Here is a 17,548-nt window from a genome sequence, read left to right as displayed (position 1 = left end):
CTACTTCCGTAGTGTGGTCACTGGAAATAGTAACCATGATAATGACAATTGGTTCTGTTTTTATTGATGCTGGTTGAGGGATAAATCTTATTCAAAACCCCATCCCTGTTCTTTGAAATTGTACCTTGTCGGTTGCCCAGAGAATGCAGAGGGGCCCGTGGCTGAAAAAGGAAGTGAAGATTAGAGCAGAAAGTCAGTACATATGAGGGGGCCTTTCAATGTCTCTGCCTCTGCTGCAGAAATCAAAGAATTGTCACATAGTCGTCATATACTTTTTATTTCATTTAACTAGTTACACTAATTTCTAAGTCATACACAATCTCAAAATGCATTCTACAAACAGCTGCAGAATTGTAATTGATCGATCTCCTTATCTTGTTTAACATCGCAGGAGACAAAAAGAAAACACAAGAATTGATCAAGTTTGAGGAAGACTGAGAATTCCCTGATACGTCAGCAGTCTTTAGAAATACCTGCTGCAGCATTGTGAAGGTGGCAATGACTGGGAAGGATTTTCATTGGTGCTAAATTGTGCAGGTCCTGTTGTGTCTTTTGTTAAAGCTGCAGATCACCATTTGTTTATTGCTTTTTTGATTTATCAGCCTTTCAGAGTAAGAGTACATTAGAGCTAGACGATTTGACTCAACCTGTTATTACACATCTCTGGAGTAGGTGGGACTTGAACCCAGACCTCTTGGCTCAGAGGTAGATATGCTATCACTTTGTCACAAGAGCCCGAAGGTAGGCTCAATACCTTTTGATAAATTTGTTCAGAGATGTTATTACAAACCTCTGAACCAGACAGGACTTGAACCAAGCAGTCACGAATTAGCAAACACAGGCAATGCTTGGGTTATTTTGAACTGAATTATTATAAGAAATGTGCTAAAAGCACCATGAATTCTAATTTGAAGGACCAATCAATTGACGGTCTCTGGGCAATTTTAAACTAATCTGTGGTCAATTGGTAAAGACAAATTAGATAATCAGCCTCATTACTCAGTCAGCAAAGAAAAAAATCTGCAAAATTGTATCATTTCTTTTCCTTTTGTATATCATAGCTCAAAGAATGCACTGTGTGATTTTGCTGCTTTTACATTGGTAAAGAATGAATGGTGTTAAAAGATCTGCTCCAAATTAAAACAGCACATGATTTTTGCAAATAGTAAGTGTGTTGACAAGGATTCATTTCCATCTACTACTACAGTTAGCCACTACACAGTATTAAATATTTAACATTTCATTAGATTATGGTTTTATTTTTATATAATACAATATTATTGAATACTTTTCTGCAGGGGGATTGCTGTAAACCATATGAAATATTCCAACCAAGGGAATGCTGGATCGATTTTAGCCCAATTTCCCAGTTATTGAAGGATCCATCAGCTAATGAACTGATGGTAGCCTTGGGTGGTGTGGGTAACTTACTGTGTTTGACCTGCTGTACAAGTATTGTGTAAACAATAAAGCATTATTTATTGCATTGTATCTTCTCCTGCTAAAATATATTAGGTGTGGGATATCTGGTAGATCTTGATTTTTTGCAATAGTGGGGCTGGATGATAGTCGATAGGCAGTTCCTTTCATCTCTCTACCCTGTTTTATTTCTGTTGACTTCACTAAAACAAAAACCACAGAGATGTGCACTAAACTTCAGAATTACTATCACACAAAGCGAACATGCTATCTCCCAGGACCAGAAACTGTACATGGTTACACTTTGTATCATGAAACAAACTCAATATGAAATTTTATACAAATACGTTTGAGTTTATTGTTCAAAATTGTCTCCAGCTATGAGATAAGCAACCTATGAGTTCCTTTCAAACTGTCATTGGATAAAACCGTTTAAGTTCTGAAGAATTGCAAAACTTCTTGTTTAAAGTCACCCATGATTAATTTGAAATATTCCACTTTAGAGCCAGTTTATTTATAATGTATGCAGGATGTAACATTACACTGCCAGGCTATGGATGATCCATGCTTCATTGCAGTTTATATGTGTAAACCAATGGACTCAGGACAAGTAAAACGTTTTACTCCTAGTCCTGGCAAGATATAAGATCTATTGTGGTTGCCTGAAATCAAAGCAGTATCTTCATAATCATTGATTTGGGGATGGGGTAGGCCAATATTAACCTAACCCATTGGTCTCTTGGTAGACAACAACATGAAGGACGTGTTTTCAAATGTATTGTATGTAAATAGATCTAGACATGACAAAGCATGTCACATGGACACCCTAGCCAAGTTTTGATTGTTACACTGTTGGTTGACACCCGGTTCAGTTCAGGCCTCCATTACTCTAGTCTCCTTTATCCAAGAGGCCTTTACTGCGTTTCATATCGAGTTGGGTTGGTTCAGTTTCAGATGTTACAAAGACAAAGACTGGGAGTCGGTTAGTTCTAATTACAACGAGGATGTTAATGAGGCATAGGGGAAATGGGCAGAATATGTTGAAGCTCTCAGTTCTTCTGTGACACACAGAGTTCTTCATGATCACCAAGTTAAGAGAAACACATTTAATACTGTACAGGAAAAGGAATGCAGCATCTCGGAAATTATACATTGCAACAGTACAAGTCAACATAACACAATCTGTACAGGACTGGAGGAACCATATAAATGCTTTTTTTTAAAAACTTTTTTTAAATGTATAGATTTGCTGGCAATTGCATGGTAACTATCAATATGCATATGGACAAAGGTTAATATGTAACCAAATAAATAGAAATTATAGGGGAATCTCAAGTCAAACAGCAATGTTTCTCTGACTGCAGTAAACAGGAGATTTATGTTTGAGATTAGTGCAATACACTGACAGATTTGCCAAATTTTTTTTGAACAGGTATCCTTCAACACCTATTTTAAAATACATCCCATCCGGGGAAAATGTAAAACCTGTATTGACAGACTATTTGAGTATTAAGCTGTGACATGCAGTGAAAAGAATTACATTGCAATAAAACTTCTATCTCCGCCATCCCTCCTCCCATTGAATCGGTTTGAGCTGATGTTGATCTGTTTAATAAGGAGACAGTAATATTGCATTCCATTTTAGCATTGTGGTGTTAGCACGATAATGTCAGGATACATGATATACTTTGTAATATATTATCTCTTCAAATTATGTTTTGTTCTTTCATTCCCCTAAATGTGGCCAACATTATTTGTTTTTTTCCTCTTTATTCTTTCTTGGGAGATTGAGACAAGTTGGATAGTTGGATGGTACATATGAGCTATGACCTCTCTCGATGCCCAGATAGCCATTCTCCATCCCTTTACAAGCAAATAAGAAAAACACCTTCTCCTCCAAGTCTCACACAATCCCAAACTGGACAAGATTATTAGTGTCATTTCACTGTTGCTGGCTCAACATTCTGCAATTCCACACTAGGGATTGGAAATAAATATAGAACTTTCCAATGACACTTTTATTTCAAAAGTGAATATTTTAAAGTAATGCTGAAGAAGTGATTGGCAAGAAATATTAAAGTGATTAATTCTTTCCAAATCCTCGGGTCCACACTTCATGAATCTGTGTATTTCTTGAGAAATCTAAGCTGACTGGATGAAGGTAGATTCATTTGTACACTTGCTGTACGGATTTTCTATGGTTATTCATGTTTTACTGCAAATATAAAGACTTGCAGTTCAATAGGCACAGATCCGTTGCATCACAAAAGTTATGGTGCAGCTGGAAATCTTGTGGACTCGTCTTTTCTGCTTATAAGAAGGGTTGAGTGTCTCTGACTGTCTAACATTCATGTGCTTGTATGAATGATGAGATCGAACGCTGAGGCATCTCCTCACAACCTGTCCACCTTGCCCTAGGCAGCTCCTGATCCAGAAAGAAGTTTGGACAGAATTCCCAGGAATATTTGAAGATTTGCTTTCTCCCACCTACTGCAACTCCATCTTTAAGCTACGCTGATGCTGGATCACTAACAGCCTTGAGCTAAAGGGACTCAAGGAATTTGGGAATCATACCAGAACCACCCACTCGCATTGCTGCCAGCAGAACGAGAAGACACATTCAACAATTCAACAGAGACTGATAGATCGAACTAGCTAAAGCTTACCATAATCGACTGGATCTGTTGTGAGTTTAATAATGGAGGGCAACCTAGGATTATCAACATACTAAGTCAAACTTGATAACACTGGAGTGTTTAGAGATTGTTTTAAAAAGTTGCATCTGAATAAACTACCGGTTTATGACTGCCTTTCTACACTTTATAAGGACATAAGGATGCGTGAATTAGGAGTAAGTAAGCCATTTGGTCTCTCAGGCCTGATCTCCCATTCAGTAAGACCATGGATGACCTGATCGTGGTCTTAAATCCATTACCACATGGATCCCATAACTCTCGACTCCCTTGTCAATCCAAAATTGGTCAAACCTAGCCTTGAATATATTTGGTGCTGCCTCCCCCCAAACCCCACCCCGCCCCACACACACAGCTCACTGGGGAGGAGAAATTCAACACTTAATGACCCTCTGAGAGAAAAAAAATTCCGCTTCATCTCCACTTTAAAGGAGACGCCTAATGTTGAAAGAGTGTGCCTAATTCAAGATTTCTTGATGAGGGAAAACATCATTTCAGATCTACACTGTCAAGTCCCCTCAGAATCTTCACTGATTATCCCCTTAGAATCTTAAAGTTTTCATAAGAGGTTTGGGAGGAGCAGGAAAAATGGAAGACACAGCACAGCTTGTCCACAATAAATGGGGACTCCCCAAAGGTTCCATAGCTTTTCTTCTCACTGTTCACATTAAGGTCATGACAAAAAATATTAACCAAAATTGATAAATTAAACTGAAGGCAGCAAGATACATGGGGAACACCATTTGCAAGTTGTCCATCCTGACTTGGAAATATATCACCGTTCCTTCAGTGCCACTAGGTCAAAATCCTGGAAACTCTTTCCCTAAAAGGCTCTGGGATGGGGGTGGGAGGCTCCTAAATCCCAAGGCCTACAAATGGTTCACCAACAGCTTCTCCCAGGACTTGAAGAATAGGCAATAGGTGCCCTGGTCCAGTGAAGCCCAGATACCCCTGAATGAATATTCAAAATATAAACTGCGAAAATGTTGCAAGGTGCTTTCTAGAGGGAAGAAAATGCAACAGAAAAATGGAATAGATGAAGGAAACTATTTGCCAGGAGGTAATGGCAGGGAGTGAGATAAGGTGACCTTTGATGAAATAGGTAGAATTTGACAATGTTTTTAAAGGTAAAAGGTAAAGAACTTTCAAGGCAATAGGCTGAGTCACTCATTTATTTTCAGAGATTGTCTACGCACTCTAGTAAAGCCTTTAACAAGGTTCTGCAATGGTAGACTAATTAGTAAAATTAGATCACATGGGATTCAGAGTGAGCTTACTAATTGGATACAAAATTAGAGACAGATGGTGGTATTTGAAGTTTGGTTTTTCGGACTGCAGGCCTGTGACCAGTGGTGTTCCACAGGGATTAGTGCTTGGTCTACTTTTGTTTGTCATTTATATAAATTATTTGGATGAGAATTTAGGAGGCATGGTTAGTACGTTTCTGGATGACGCCCAAAATTGGTGATATAGTGGACAGTGAAGAAGGTTGTCTAGGATTACATAGCGATCTTGGTCAACTGGGTCAATGGGTGGAGGCGTGGCAGATGGAGTTTAATTTGAATAAAAACAAGCAAAAACAATGGCAGGAGTTATGTAATTAATGGTAGGGCCCTGGGGAGTGTTTCCGAATAGAAAGACTGAGGGATTCAGGTACATAATTCTTTACAGTTTGCATGATAGGTAGACAGGGTGATTGAGAAGATATTTACTTTGCTTGGCTTTATTGCTCAGACCTTGGAGTATAGGAGTTGGCTCATCATTTTGAGGTTGTTGGTCATTGGTGAGGCCTCTTCTGGAGTAATGTGAGCAGTTCTGATTGCCCTGTTATAGGAAGGATATGATTAAACAAGAGAGTTCAGAAAAGATTTACATGGATGTTGCCAGGAATGGATGGCTTGAGTTATAAAAATAGGCTGGGACTTTTTTCACTGTCGTGTAGGAGGCTGAGGGGTGACCTTTTAGAGATCTATCAAATTGTGCGGGGTATAGATAAGGTGACTAGCAAAGGTCTTTTTCCCTAAAGTGGAGGAACTCAAAACTAGAGAATATATCTTGAAGGTGAGAGGAGAAAGAATTAAAAAGGACATGGTGGGGTGGGGGACATTTTTACACCAAGTGATTAGTCTGAGGAATGAACTGCCAGAGGAAATGGTGGATGCAGGTACGGTTACAATATTTAGAAAACATTTGGATAACAATTTAACAGGAAATGTTTGGAGGGATATGGTGGGACAGGTTTAGTTTGAGAACATGATCAGCCTGGACTAGTTCGACAGAACTGTTTCCATGCTGTATGACTGAGGTTGCAAACCAGGTGAAAAAGTGCATCAAGTGTATGTAAACTCAGTTTTAAATATGGATTTGATGTTCATTGCAAGTCAATACAGTTGCCTCATTTGGTTAAAATGGTAACTATTTAAGGAGCTGAATGTCGTGTTCTTCAGAACATGTAAACATTGATCTGTTTCCAAACTGGAGTAATTACGCCACTTAATTTCTTAATGTTGATTTTTATATGAGAGGATGATGGATTTAAAGTTTGAAAGTGAAAACAAATCAATGAACCAATTCTAGGATCTGCCTTGATAAGTAGGTCCCTGCTTCCAAAGGGGATAAACTCGCAGTCATCATAACAAAAATGAGGCCAGATAAAGTAATCTGCTAAAAGATCTTCATTTGTGAGTGACTAAATGTAAAAAGTCCAATAAAAAGTTGACTCTGTATCAGCTTTAAATGCTGACTTCTACTGTAAATTGTCTATTGTTTGGAGCCTGTTCCATATGGGGGCTACAATGATACACCATATGCAATCTTTTGTGACAAATGAATCCTTGATCCATCTTTCACTGTGTCATTTTATTCCTGGGTTTGTACCCTTCTCTTCAATTCACTTCTTCAGGATCTTTCAACAAGAAATAAATTACAAATGGCAGCGTTTGCAAATCATTAAACTTAAATGCAACAGAAGCAACTAGTAAAAGGTTGCCTGAAAAGCCATGTCTACAGGACTTTGCAAAATAGATTTGCTTCCCCTAAGGATATAAATAAACATCTAGACGTCACTCACTAATTAATCCTTCACAGCTCAGGTGAAGGCAAGGGCACTGGGCTAACCCCTAAAATGAGTAACTCTGTGGAAGGATAGCGAATATTATTTTTATCATTCCAAGCTGCCAGTTCCCAAAGTGTGGAAGAATCTTCCACATTTAACCTACATTTTGAGTAACTGAATTCAAACTTTTCCACATGCTTAAGGCTGTTTTCGAAATGTGTACCCCTTTCTCCAGTTTCAAATAACCAAAGTGTCAGAATTGGCTGTCCAGCTGTCCTACTTATTTCAAATCGTCTGATGGAGTCACTTCAATGGATTTGGACACCAATTTAGAATCAGGAAACCATCTGGTGCTCTACCCCTTGCAAGCCAACTATACAAAGAGGCAAAATGTTGTTAGCAGTTTGGGTGTGGGCAGAGTGGCAGGCTTGCAGAGTATTTGTCTCTGGAAAAACCTGACTCGGGTTGATTATTTGGTATAAACGTTACCAGATCTGCGTAAATAAATTATGCACCATGGCTGTAGTAGAATTGCAGATAAAGCAAAGCCTAAACAGGTGTGAATTGGAAAGCCATTAAATGAAGGTAGATCACTTTAGGTGCACAACACTGAGACAGCTCATATCTTTATGAGACACTTCCAACATTGCTGGTTGAAATAGGCCTCAACTAGCATCTAGTAGAAAGCGACTGGAGGCATGAATACAACTCTACATAGTTTGCTGTGTTAGTACAGCATGTGTTATACAATTCCCCATTGAACTCTTGGAGCCACACTGTCCCCACCCATACACACCAACATGTGCTAGTGGTATTATATTTACAGTGCATAGTTTTCTATGTTTGCAACCATAGTGTTGACTTAAAATTGTTCCCCTTGCAACATTACAAGGATGGATCAGAGGAAGGAGAGCAGTTCAATAGCTGGTGCTTGCTGAATGAAGCCAAGGAAAGCAGATTTCTGTGCCTCCCTGTCCATTTGTTCATCTGATGCTTTCTTCTTTGTCCAGAGGCTCTTTCAAAAAGTATCTGCAGAGAAACCCCTGAAGAGTTATTCGATGCAAATTTCAGTCAGCCACAGAGGGGAGGGGTGGTGGGGGGGGGGAATAAGTGTATTTAAATAGCTGCATGTCTTCTGTTTGGAAGAAATTGCTGACGTTTGGTTCAGTTGACTTCATGGAAGAATTATTTTGCAGAGGTTCATAATTCATGTTTTTTTTATATATAAAAGTGTTCCATTTAAATCTCAGCACCAGGCAAATAGTTTTAAACTCCTGAATGATGTTGAGTGGAGAAACACAGGATGGAGGCCGTGCAAAGACTGCAAGATCCGTCCGTCTCAGCGTCAGTGCTGAATGATACATACGCCTGGATCTGAGGATTTATGAACGTCAGGGCCCATCTTGATATAAATATATAACTGTTATAATACAAATCTGGTTGCAGTGGACTAATGGGACTGCTGACACTCGCTGTTTCATGTCTCCTATCTTGGAGACAGCTCTTGTTTATAATTGTGACTCTTTGCTTTTAGTTGTGTCTCATGGAGCTTTTGTTTGAATCCCTTCTAAAAGCCAGTACTTTCCGAGCTGCTCCCACTGTCGTAGCTGGCGGTCCGGCTGCGAGTCCGGCTCCGGCTCCGGCTCCGGCTCCTGCTCCGACTCCGGCTCCGGCTGTACGAGCTGTAGCTGTCATAACTGCGGCTCCGGCTCCTGCTGTAGGAGGTGTAACTGCTCAGGGAGCTGGGCGACGAGGGACTGGGCCTGTAGTAGGGGATAGGCCGCTTACGTGCACTGGACCAACCCCAAAAACAAAAACAAAAGCGGGAAAGGAGACAGGAATGAGTCTGGGTTAGATAACACCGTCGGAAACGGCGAACACACGTCAGGCAGATTTTCCTGTTCAGGCACCTGGGGCTTTTTCGGAATCTTTCACAAAGGAAAGCTGGGCAGAAAGGGAACCAACTGCCCCTCTCCCCAGTTAGTCAGGAAAGCCTCAACAGTGACAGGTGCAGCATCAGGGAAATTTGCCCATTTATGGATGCTGCTTGGCTGAATAATGTCCTTCTAACTCAGTCAATGTTAATTGCAAAAAGCACGTGTTACGATCAAATTAAACTCTGCTATGAACATATACAAACGTTACCATATCCACTCAGTCTTTGAGTGCTGGGGTATCCAGTGTTTTAAGCAAGTCTGACTCTTTAGAACCTGGCCCGATCCCCCTCAATTTCCCAGCACAGCTGATTTATCTTATGCCAAAAGAACACAGGAACTCACTGTCTGAGGAGAGTGGGGAGAAACAGAACAAACAGTTGCTTTTAAAGGGGATCTGAATATATAAGGTACACTGAAAAATACATAACGGCAGCACGGTAGACAACTTAGATTAAATGGACAGCTCTTTCAAAGTGCTGCAGAAGGCCAAATGGGCTGTGTGGCCTCTTGCTGTTCTGCCATGATTTTCTTGAACCCTTGCACCTCTTTGAAGCACCACGATCCATTTCTCTACACACATTTATGTCCCACTGGTAATCAATGTGATTAAGGGTACTAATGTAACTGAATACTACTATTGCAGTTTGAGCAAAAACATTGAAATCCTTTTCTGGGAGGCTAAACACAGGTCTCTATTATTGTTCTGCGTTATTTACTGTTTTTCATTTCAGATGACTTTTTTTGGCACATCAACCAATAACACAGGGAAACAATATCATCCAGAGCTCAAACTGTAGGTTTTCTTGACATGGGCTGGGGCGGGGGGAGGGGAAGAGTCATTATGGCTGATAAAGTTGTGGAAAAGGACAGGGAGCTATTAATTTGGCCTTTGTGGTGCAGTGGTATCAGCCCTACATCTCGGTCAGGTGGTCTAGGTTCAAACCCTGACCTGGGATGTTTTTACGTTGAGGTGTGTCATAACATGCCCTGCCAAGTTGATTCATTTTTAATGAAGGCAACAATGAAAACTTATTTCCCAAAGAGATTAGAGAGAGAGCAGGACAATGCTGTAGAAGTCAGGGATATCTTGGACATTCAAGAATTGAAGGAAAGTTCAGGAATCTACTAGGAATGTTCCTTAACATTTGAGAAGCCTCGATTTGATGTCACTTTGCAGACTTTTCAAAGACATGTTGGTGATACACTAATTCTGGTTTTAAAAAAAATGAATAAGACACATGGTTTTGGCTGTCTGTAAAGTGGTGCTTTCAAGTGAACATCTGGCACTGTAACCAGATAGGAATTTCTGAATTATAGTCTCTTTATGTGGGGATGAGTAAGGAAAAGGAACCAGAGGAAGAAATGCCAATGACCTCACGGCCAAAGCCACTCCCACCTTTCAGAGCCACCTCCCAAATGTGCAGTCAGATATGTGGCCCTAGGATTGGGCCTATAAACACACTAGGTCTGACAGAACCCATGAACAGTGACATGGAATTTTCTAGATGGACCATCATATTCATTAGTGACTCATTGCTGATGATAAAGGACCAACACTTATTTCCAAGTCAGGAAGGTCTATTCCTGAGGAAGGGCTTTTGCCTGAAACGTTGATTTTCCTGCTCCTCAGATGCTGCCTGAACAGCTGTGCTTTTCGAGCACCACTCTAATCCAGAATCTGGTTTTCAGCATCTGCAGTCATTGTTTTTACCCTGTGATCACAGAATCCCTCCAGTGTTAAAGCAGGCCATTCAGTCACATCCCTAACCTATCCCTGTAAGCCTGCATTTCCTACGGCTAATCCACCTAGCTTGCACATCCCTGGACACGATGGGACAATCAGCATGGCCAATTCACCTGACCTGCACATCTTTGGACTGTGGGAAGAAACCAGAACATCCGGAGGAAACCCACACAGACACGGGGAGAATGTGCAAACTCCACACAGACACTTGCCAGAGGCTGGAATCAAACCCGACTCCCTTGGCAGTGTGAGGCAGCAGTGCTAACTACTGAGCTACCATGCTGACCCTTGGAGAAGAGCTAGATGATGGTCTTCCTATGTGCTTGTGATTTTTTTCATTCACGTGTGGGGTGTGGACCTCACTGGCAGGCCTGCATTTATTGTCCATCCTTAGCTGCCCATGAGCTGAGTGGCTTGCTCAGCCATCTCAGAGGGCAGTTGAGAGTTAATCATATTGCTGTGGATCTGGAGTCACAAGTAGGCCAGGCCAGGTAAGGATGGCAGATTCCCTACCCTGAAGGACATTAGTCAATCAGATGGATTTTTCCATCAATCGACAGTGGATTCATGGTCATTAGTAGATTCTTAATTCCAGATTTTCTTTCTTTATTGAGTTCAAATTCCACCATCTATAGTGGAGGGATTCAAAGTCGGGTCCCCAGAAAATTACCTGAGTTTCTGGACTAATAATCTAGCAATAATACCACTAGGCCATCACCTTCATTTCCCTTTTCATTCCAGATAACAGAGATGAAGGGTTTGGAAAGTGCTATGAAAGGAGCCTTGGCAGGTTGCTGGTACACGTTGCAACTACAGTGCGCCAGTGGTGGAGGGAGAGAACATACAAGAGATGGTTGGGTTAGCAACCAAGTGGATTGATTTGTCTGGCTTTGTGTTGAGCTCCATAATTTGCATTCATCAAACACGTGGAGAGTATTCTGTCACACCTCTGATCTGTGCCATATAGATAGGGGAAAGGTTTTGGGGATTTAAGAGGTGGATACGCCACCTCTGACCTGCTCTTGTAACCAACAGCATTTGCTCCTGGTCAATAGTGCATCAATCCAACCCAGGATTTTGATGGTAATGCCATTGAATATCAAGGAGAAGTAGTCAAGACTCTAGTTTGTTGGAGATGGTCATTGCATGGTAGTTATGTGATTTGAATGTTATTTGTCACTTAGCAGCCCAGGCCTGAATGTTACCAAGGCCTTTCTGCATGTTGGCACGGACTGCTCCATTACCCAAATGGAACTAAACATGGTGAAATAATCAGAGAAGAAGCTCACTGCTCATCTTTTGATGGAGGAAAAGTCATTGATGAAGCAGTTGAAGATGTTTGTTCTCAGGATACCATTCTGAGGAACTCCTGCAGCCATGTCCTGGGACTGAGATGGTTGACCTCCAACAACCACAATCATCTTCCTTTATATGGGATAGCCCTCCAACCAGTGGGGAATGATTCCTGCTGACTTCAATTTTGCCTTGATACCATACTTGGTAAATTGCTGCTTTAAGCTCATGGACAACCAGGCAGACCTCACTCAACCGTTCAGTTCATTTGGTCATATCTGAGCCTTGGCTTCAGTGAAGTGTGGAGTTGGGTGGTCTTGGCAAAATCCAAGTGAGCATATGTAAACAGGTATTGCTGAGTAGGTGTTGTTTGATAACATTGTCAATTATACCTTCCATTACTTTACTGATGATTGGGGCAAGGGATACCATGAGAACAAGGCATACCTGGGTAATCTTGCACATTATTGGATGGATGCCAGTGTTATAGTTGTACTGGGACAACTTGCCTGCAAGTACAACTTGGAGAATAAATTTATTGGAGAATAAAGCTTCAGCATTATAGTTGGAATGCTATCAGGACTCATTTTCTTTCCCTCATGTAGTTCCATGTTGCAGCTTTACCAGGTTGGCACCTCATTTTCAGGTATGCTTGGTACTGCTCCTGACATTCTCCAATATGCTGCATTTCTGTTGATTCCCCTGATGTGATGTTAATTGTTGAATTAGAGGTATAATGGGTTATTCAATTACAGATTGTGGTTGAATATAATTCTGGTGCTGCTGGTGCCTCCTGGATGCCCAGTTTTGAGCTGGATCTGTTCAGAAGCTCTTATTTAGCACACAGATGAAGAGAATGCCTTTGTTTCAACAGGAACTGAGCAATGGTCACATCCACAAATAACGTCATGGTCTGACAAATACCATCGGTAAAGAAGAGATCTTTTTCTTTTCATTCATTGGCTGTGGGCAATACAGAGTAGGGCTCATTGCTCATTGTCAATTGCCCTTGAGAAGCTGGTGGTGAACTGCCTTTTTAAGAAGCTGGTGGTGAACTGCCTGGTGTGGGTACACCTGGACAGCTGTCAGCAAAGGAGTTCCAGCATTTTGGCCTTGATGAAGCAATGCTGATATAGTTTCATGCCAAGATAGCGTGTGGCTTGGAGGTGAACTTCCCATCCATCTGTTGCTCCTGTATTACTGGGTGATAGAAGGCACAGGCGATGTCGAACGATAGTTGGTGAGTTGCTGCAGTGTACCATGTAATTGGTACAGATTTTCCTTCATGTCTATTCTCATAACCTGCTGCAAACCTACTGTGCTCGACAGGAATCAACCAACTCGGTCAACAGCAGTGGGTACTGAGTCATCCATGAGTGGCAGACATTGTGCGTCAGTGCTATCATCAATGTTTCTTCCAAGTGTTGCTCAACCTTTAGAGAAATACGTATAGGCTGAATGAAGGCGGTTGATGGTAGTCAGCAGGAGGTTTCTTTGTGTCTTACATTGAACCTTCATGATATCTGGCGTCAATGTTGAGAGTTGCCTGGGCTATTCCACTCTGATTGTATACCAGAAAGCCTTCCCCCCTGATGGGCCTGTCCCACCACTGAAATAGTATATCCCCAAGAATGGTGATGAAGATACCTGGGATTTTGAATGACAGGTATGATTTTGGAGTATGACTACATAAAACTGTTTGGCTACTCTGACTGACAGCTCTCCCAATCTCAGCACAACTACCCAGATCTAATGATAAACCTTGCAGGCTCAACTGGGCTGGGTATGCCTTTGTTGTTTACTGTTCCTCACTTAATGTTCAACGGTTTGTATTTCCTTCATATCACACTTAGTGATTTGGTGCAATGAGTGGCTTGCTAGGCCATTTCAGAGGGCAGTTGCTGTGGGCCAGGAGTCGCATCCAGGTCAGAGGAGCAGATTGGATTCATAGTCACCATTACCAGTACCTCCTTTTCCAAAATGTATTTAGATAATTGTATTTTAAAACCCTCCAGCTATCTTCTTGGGATTGGTTTTCAGATGATTGGTAGAAACACCTGGATTACTGGTCCAGTGGTGTAACCACTGAGCAGCCAACACAGCAAACCCAGAATTCCCCTACTCTGACTCAGAATTCCATTAGTTAACCTTACCTCTGATCGAAAACCAGAATTCCACCTATTAGACACAGAATTTTAAGCTTTGGCCTTAATCTTGGTTTTCTCCTCTTCTTGTTTTCTTTTTTTATTCACATCTCCTCTGGATCAACATTTTGTTTCTTTAACTTGTATTGTTTTCAGGATCTTTGGTTCTACCCATCCAAAATAAATGGTTCTTGGTGTATTGTCTAAAGTCAGTGGAGCTGGGCCACAGTGTAGATTCTCATATTGAAATCTTTGATCAGCTTTAGACTAGATGCTGACTCTGCTTTTAAACTCCATTTTGAAGAGGAGTCAAGGGGACTCAACACGTTAACTGTTTCTCTCTACACGGACGCTGTTGAGTATTTTCAGTTTTTATTTTGGATTTCCAGCATCTGTAGTATTTTGCTTTTATCTGTTTTTAAATTAGTGGCTGGCTCGTGTCAGACTTGCCAAAAGACTGGATTATATTTAGAAAATAAAACCCACCCGTGTGCAAAGGCATTGCACTTAACAAGCCTCCCAAAAGTTACACAGAGCTCACGTAAAACAAAATTAAATAATTGAAAGGCATCTAAGTACATCATTAGTGGAGGTAACATTTTTTCATAAGTACAGCGGTACTAAAATCATTATTAGTTTCAGAATCTCTTTACTAAGAATGAGTAGGATCAGAATTCATCAAAGCCCAATTAGTAGATTAACAAAATCTTAATTTATGTGTTAGCTTTTAATAGTTTTATAAACTAATCAGATTTGTCAAATGATCAGAAACAGATAAATATAGTGAGACCAAGATTATCTGCAGCCTACATCACATCAGTGCCAGTCTTCTCCACAACACTTGTTACCATGGTAACTTACCACCTCCTCAAATTCCTCACCCGCACCTTTTAGAATTACCAATGTGTCTTGAAAGGGAAGTCAACGTTTTGTGAAAACTCATTACAAATTCACAAAAATAAGAAGCACATTAAAATTAATTGTGCACCCAGTTAATTACATCCAATCAAAAATATTGACTTCAGTAAGTAACTGAGGAATGAATTCTGTGTGGAGAACACCGAAACATTGCCAGTATTATACCACTGCAAGAGAAGAATGCATTGAAAGCTAATTTTTCATATTGAGAAAACATAGGTTAAGTTTCCCATTGCTTAAACTTCCAAGCAAGAAAATGGTTAGTTGCGAGCTGTGCTAACCTTCTGAGAAAGTCAGGTACCCCAAGTCTGCAAAAGGTGAACAGAATAGAATGATAGTTAGTAGACATGTTAGATTAGACAAAGAAAGGTCTGCTCATTGGGAATGGAGGGCAATTTCAGTGACTTACCAAGTTGACTGGGGCGGATCTCTGTCCCACTGGAAAGACAAACTCAATATACTTCCAGCAATGGGAACATCACTAAAACAATGCTGGAAGCTTCTGCAGGTTAGAACTCCTGCTGACAGCATTTGTATTCTTAATTCCAGTGCACAGTTCAAATAAAAGTATGGCTGATTGCTGCCCACATTCTGGAACTGGTGTACAGTACAGTAAAGCATACACACAAATGGTTTGATGGATCTTTAAAATGATAGCTCATATACTGCTGTTAAATGTGAGCAGGATTTGCAGCATTTGACAGAAGAGTTAAAGTAGCATTTACTCTCCTGTCATTAGTAGGGCAATACCAGCAGTACAATATGGTCAGATGAAATCACACTCTTGCTTGAACCAACAAGATGTGGCATGGCATGGCAGGGGGTTACTGCAGGATGACTTTCTTCAGTTTGAGAAAGTGGGGGTTTGGTTCACCACTGAGCAGCCCCTTCTTCAACTTGTAGTCCTAAAGTACAAGACCACAATCTGTTAGTTGGCTGCTGTAGGCTGCTGTTAGCAAAGTAGCAAGGATTCCTTGTGATACAATGGCAAATTTGCATCAAACTCAGATGATGTCCATGTAAGATACGCTTTTCTCCACAACCTGCCCTTTAGTTTGGATAATACATGAAGAGTTACCTTCCAAGAATATGGACCAATCAAATAAATATCCCAGTGAAATAGATTATTATTCTATTTTGTCTGTGTTAGCAGATGCTTAGTCAGATTGGGCCAAATAACCAACTGATTTGCACAATATGATCATTAGCAAATCACTGATTTCAATTTATTTTCAAAATAAGGTAATGAGAATTTTTTTATAAGGTCAAGAGAGTAAACGGCAATAGCCATCATTTTAATCTAACATGTTGGGTGAGAATAAAGATATTTGAGTTGGATGTCTGTTCAACATTTACAGGCAATGGACAGTATAGACTGTCATTGGGCTGAATTTAGTTTCTAGAAATAAAGCTTAGTGTGCTTACTGCTCAATCTTCCCTGAACATGATGTAATTCTTAATCAACAATTTTAATTAGGTTTTGAGTAACTAAGGTAACACTTTGCTACTTGTACCCAATGCTTTACCATATTGTTATCCACACAATTTATTTGATTTGTAGAAACTTGCAAGACTATGTTAAATTGTGGATAAAATTGGACAGGAACAGCATTGGAAGATAGGGAGCAGCCCTGAAATTCAGCACGGTGACATCAGCTGAGTTGTGAGTACATGTTAAACATTTTGCACAATAGGTTAGATGAACAGGCTCCATTAGCAGAGATGCTTGTGCTGTGTTGAACCTATTTGACTCAATAAAGAGAGAGAGAGAGACAGAAAGAGAGTGAGAAGGAGAGAGAAATGTTGGCCGTACAGAAATGGGATGCTCTTCTTTAACAGCCTCACAAAACGGTTTCAAGGTGGGACAGCGTCAATCCAAGGCAGTGTGGTAGTTACCCGGGTAACCACCATTGGCGTCAGCACTCTTCAGCAAACCTTGAAATGGGAAGGAAAAATGAGAGACACAAGATAAACTGAGACAAAGTTATACAATTTTGCAAAGGCACTTCAGTGACTTGTATTTAATTACCAGCTTGAGTAACATATAGGTGAAGGATGTCAATGTCAGATAGGTATCATCTTCTACTATTTTCCTCAAATCCTCAACAATAAAACATACTCAAATTAATGATATCCCAAAAGATATAAATGGAACATAACCCAAATATACCCCCGAGAATCCAGCTGGTGTAAACATTTATTGCATCTCAATTTCATTGGTTGACACAGCAGTGTCCTTGTGTGTTCACTAATGACCTTCAGCCAAAAAGGAGCAAACATGTCTTCTTGCAATTGTTCAGAGCCTAGGTGAGACCATACCTTGAATAGTTGTGCCCAGATTTGGT

The 17,548-nt window shown here is 40.6% G+C and overlaps 1 protein-coding gene across 14 annotated transcripts in view; it reads right to left on the bottom strand.

Annotated features, from left to right (window-relative positions):
- Positions 1-260: 260 nt before the first annotated feature.
- Positions 261-17,548, bottom strand: part of srrm3 (serine/arginine repetitive matrix 3) — a 779,036-nt gene continuing 761,748 nt past the window's right edge. For 11 of the 14 annotated variants that reach the window (XM_072589341.1, XM_072589339.1, XM_072589348.1 and 8 more), the window contains one exon: positions 1,753-8,960. In XM_072589341.1, the coding sequence (XP_072445442.1) occupies positions 8,735-8,960 (226 nt within the window). In that variant the 3' untranslated portion in view covers positions 1,753-8,734. Of the gene's footprint in view, positions 8,961-17,016; positions 17,139-17,548 lie in introns of all 14 variants that reach the window. The other 3 variants (XR_011963284.1, XM_072589350.1, XM_072589351.1) reach the window with 3 other exon arrangements.

Source organism: Chiloscyllium punctatum, chromosome 19, assembly GCF_047496795.1.
Source record: "Chiloscyllium punctatum isolate Juve2018m chromosome 19, sChiPun1.3, whole genome shotgun sequence".
Lineage (NCBI taxonomy): Eukaryota > Metazoa > Chordata > Chondrichthyes > Orectolobiformes > Hemiscylliidae > Chiloscyllium > Chiloscyllium punctatum.
The sequence above is the reverse complement of the archived record's forward strand: the minus strand, read 5'-3'. Positions and strand labels throughout refer to the sequence as shown.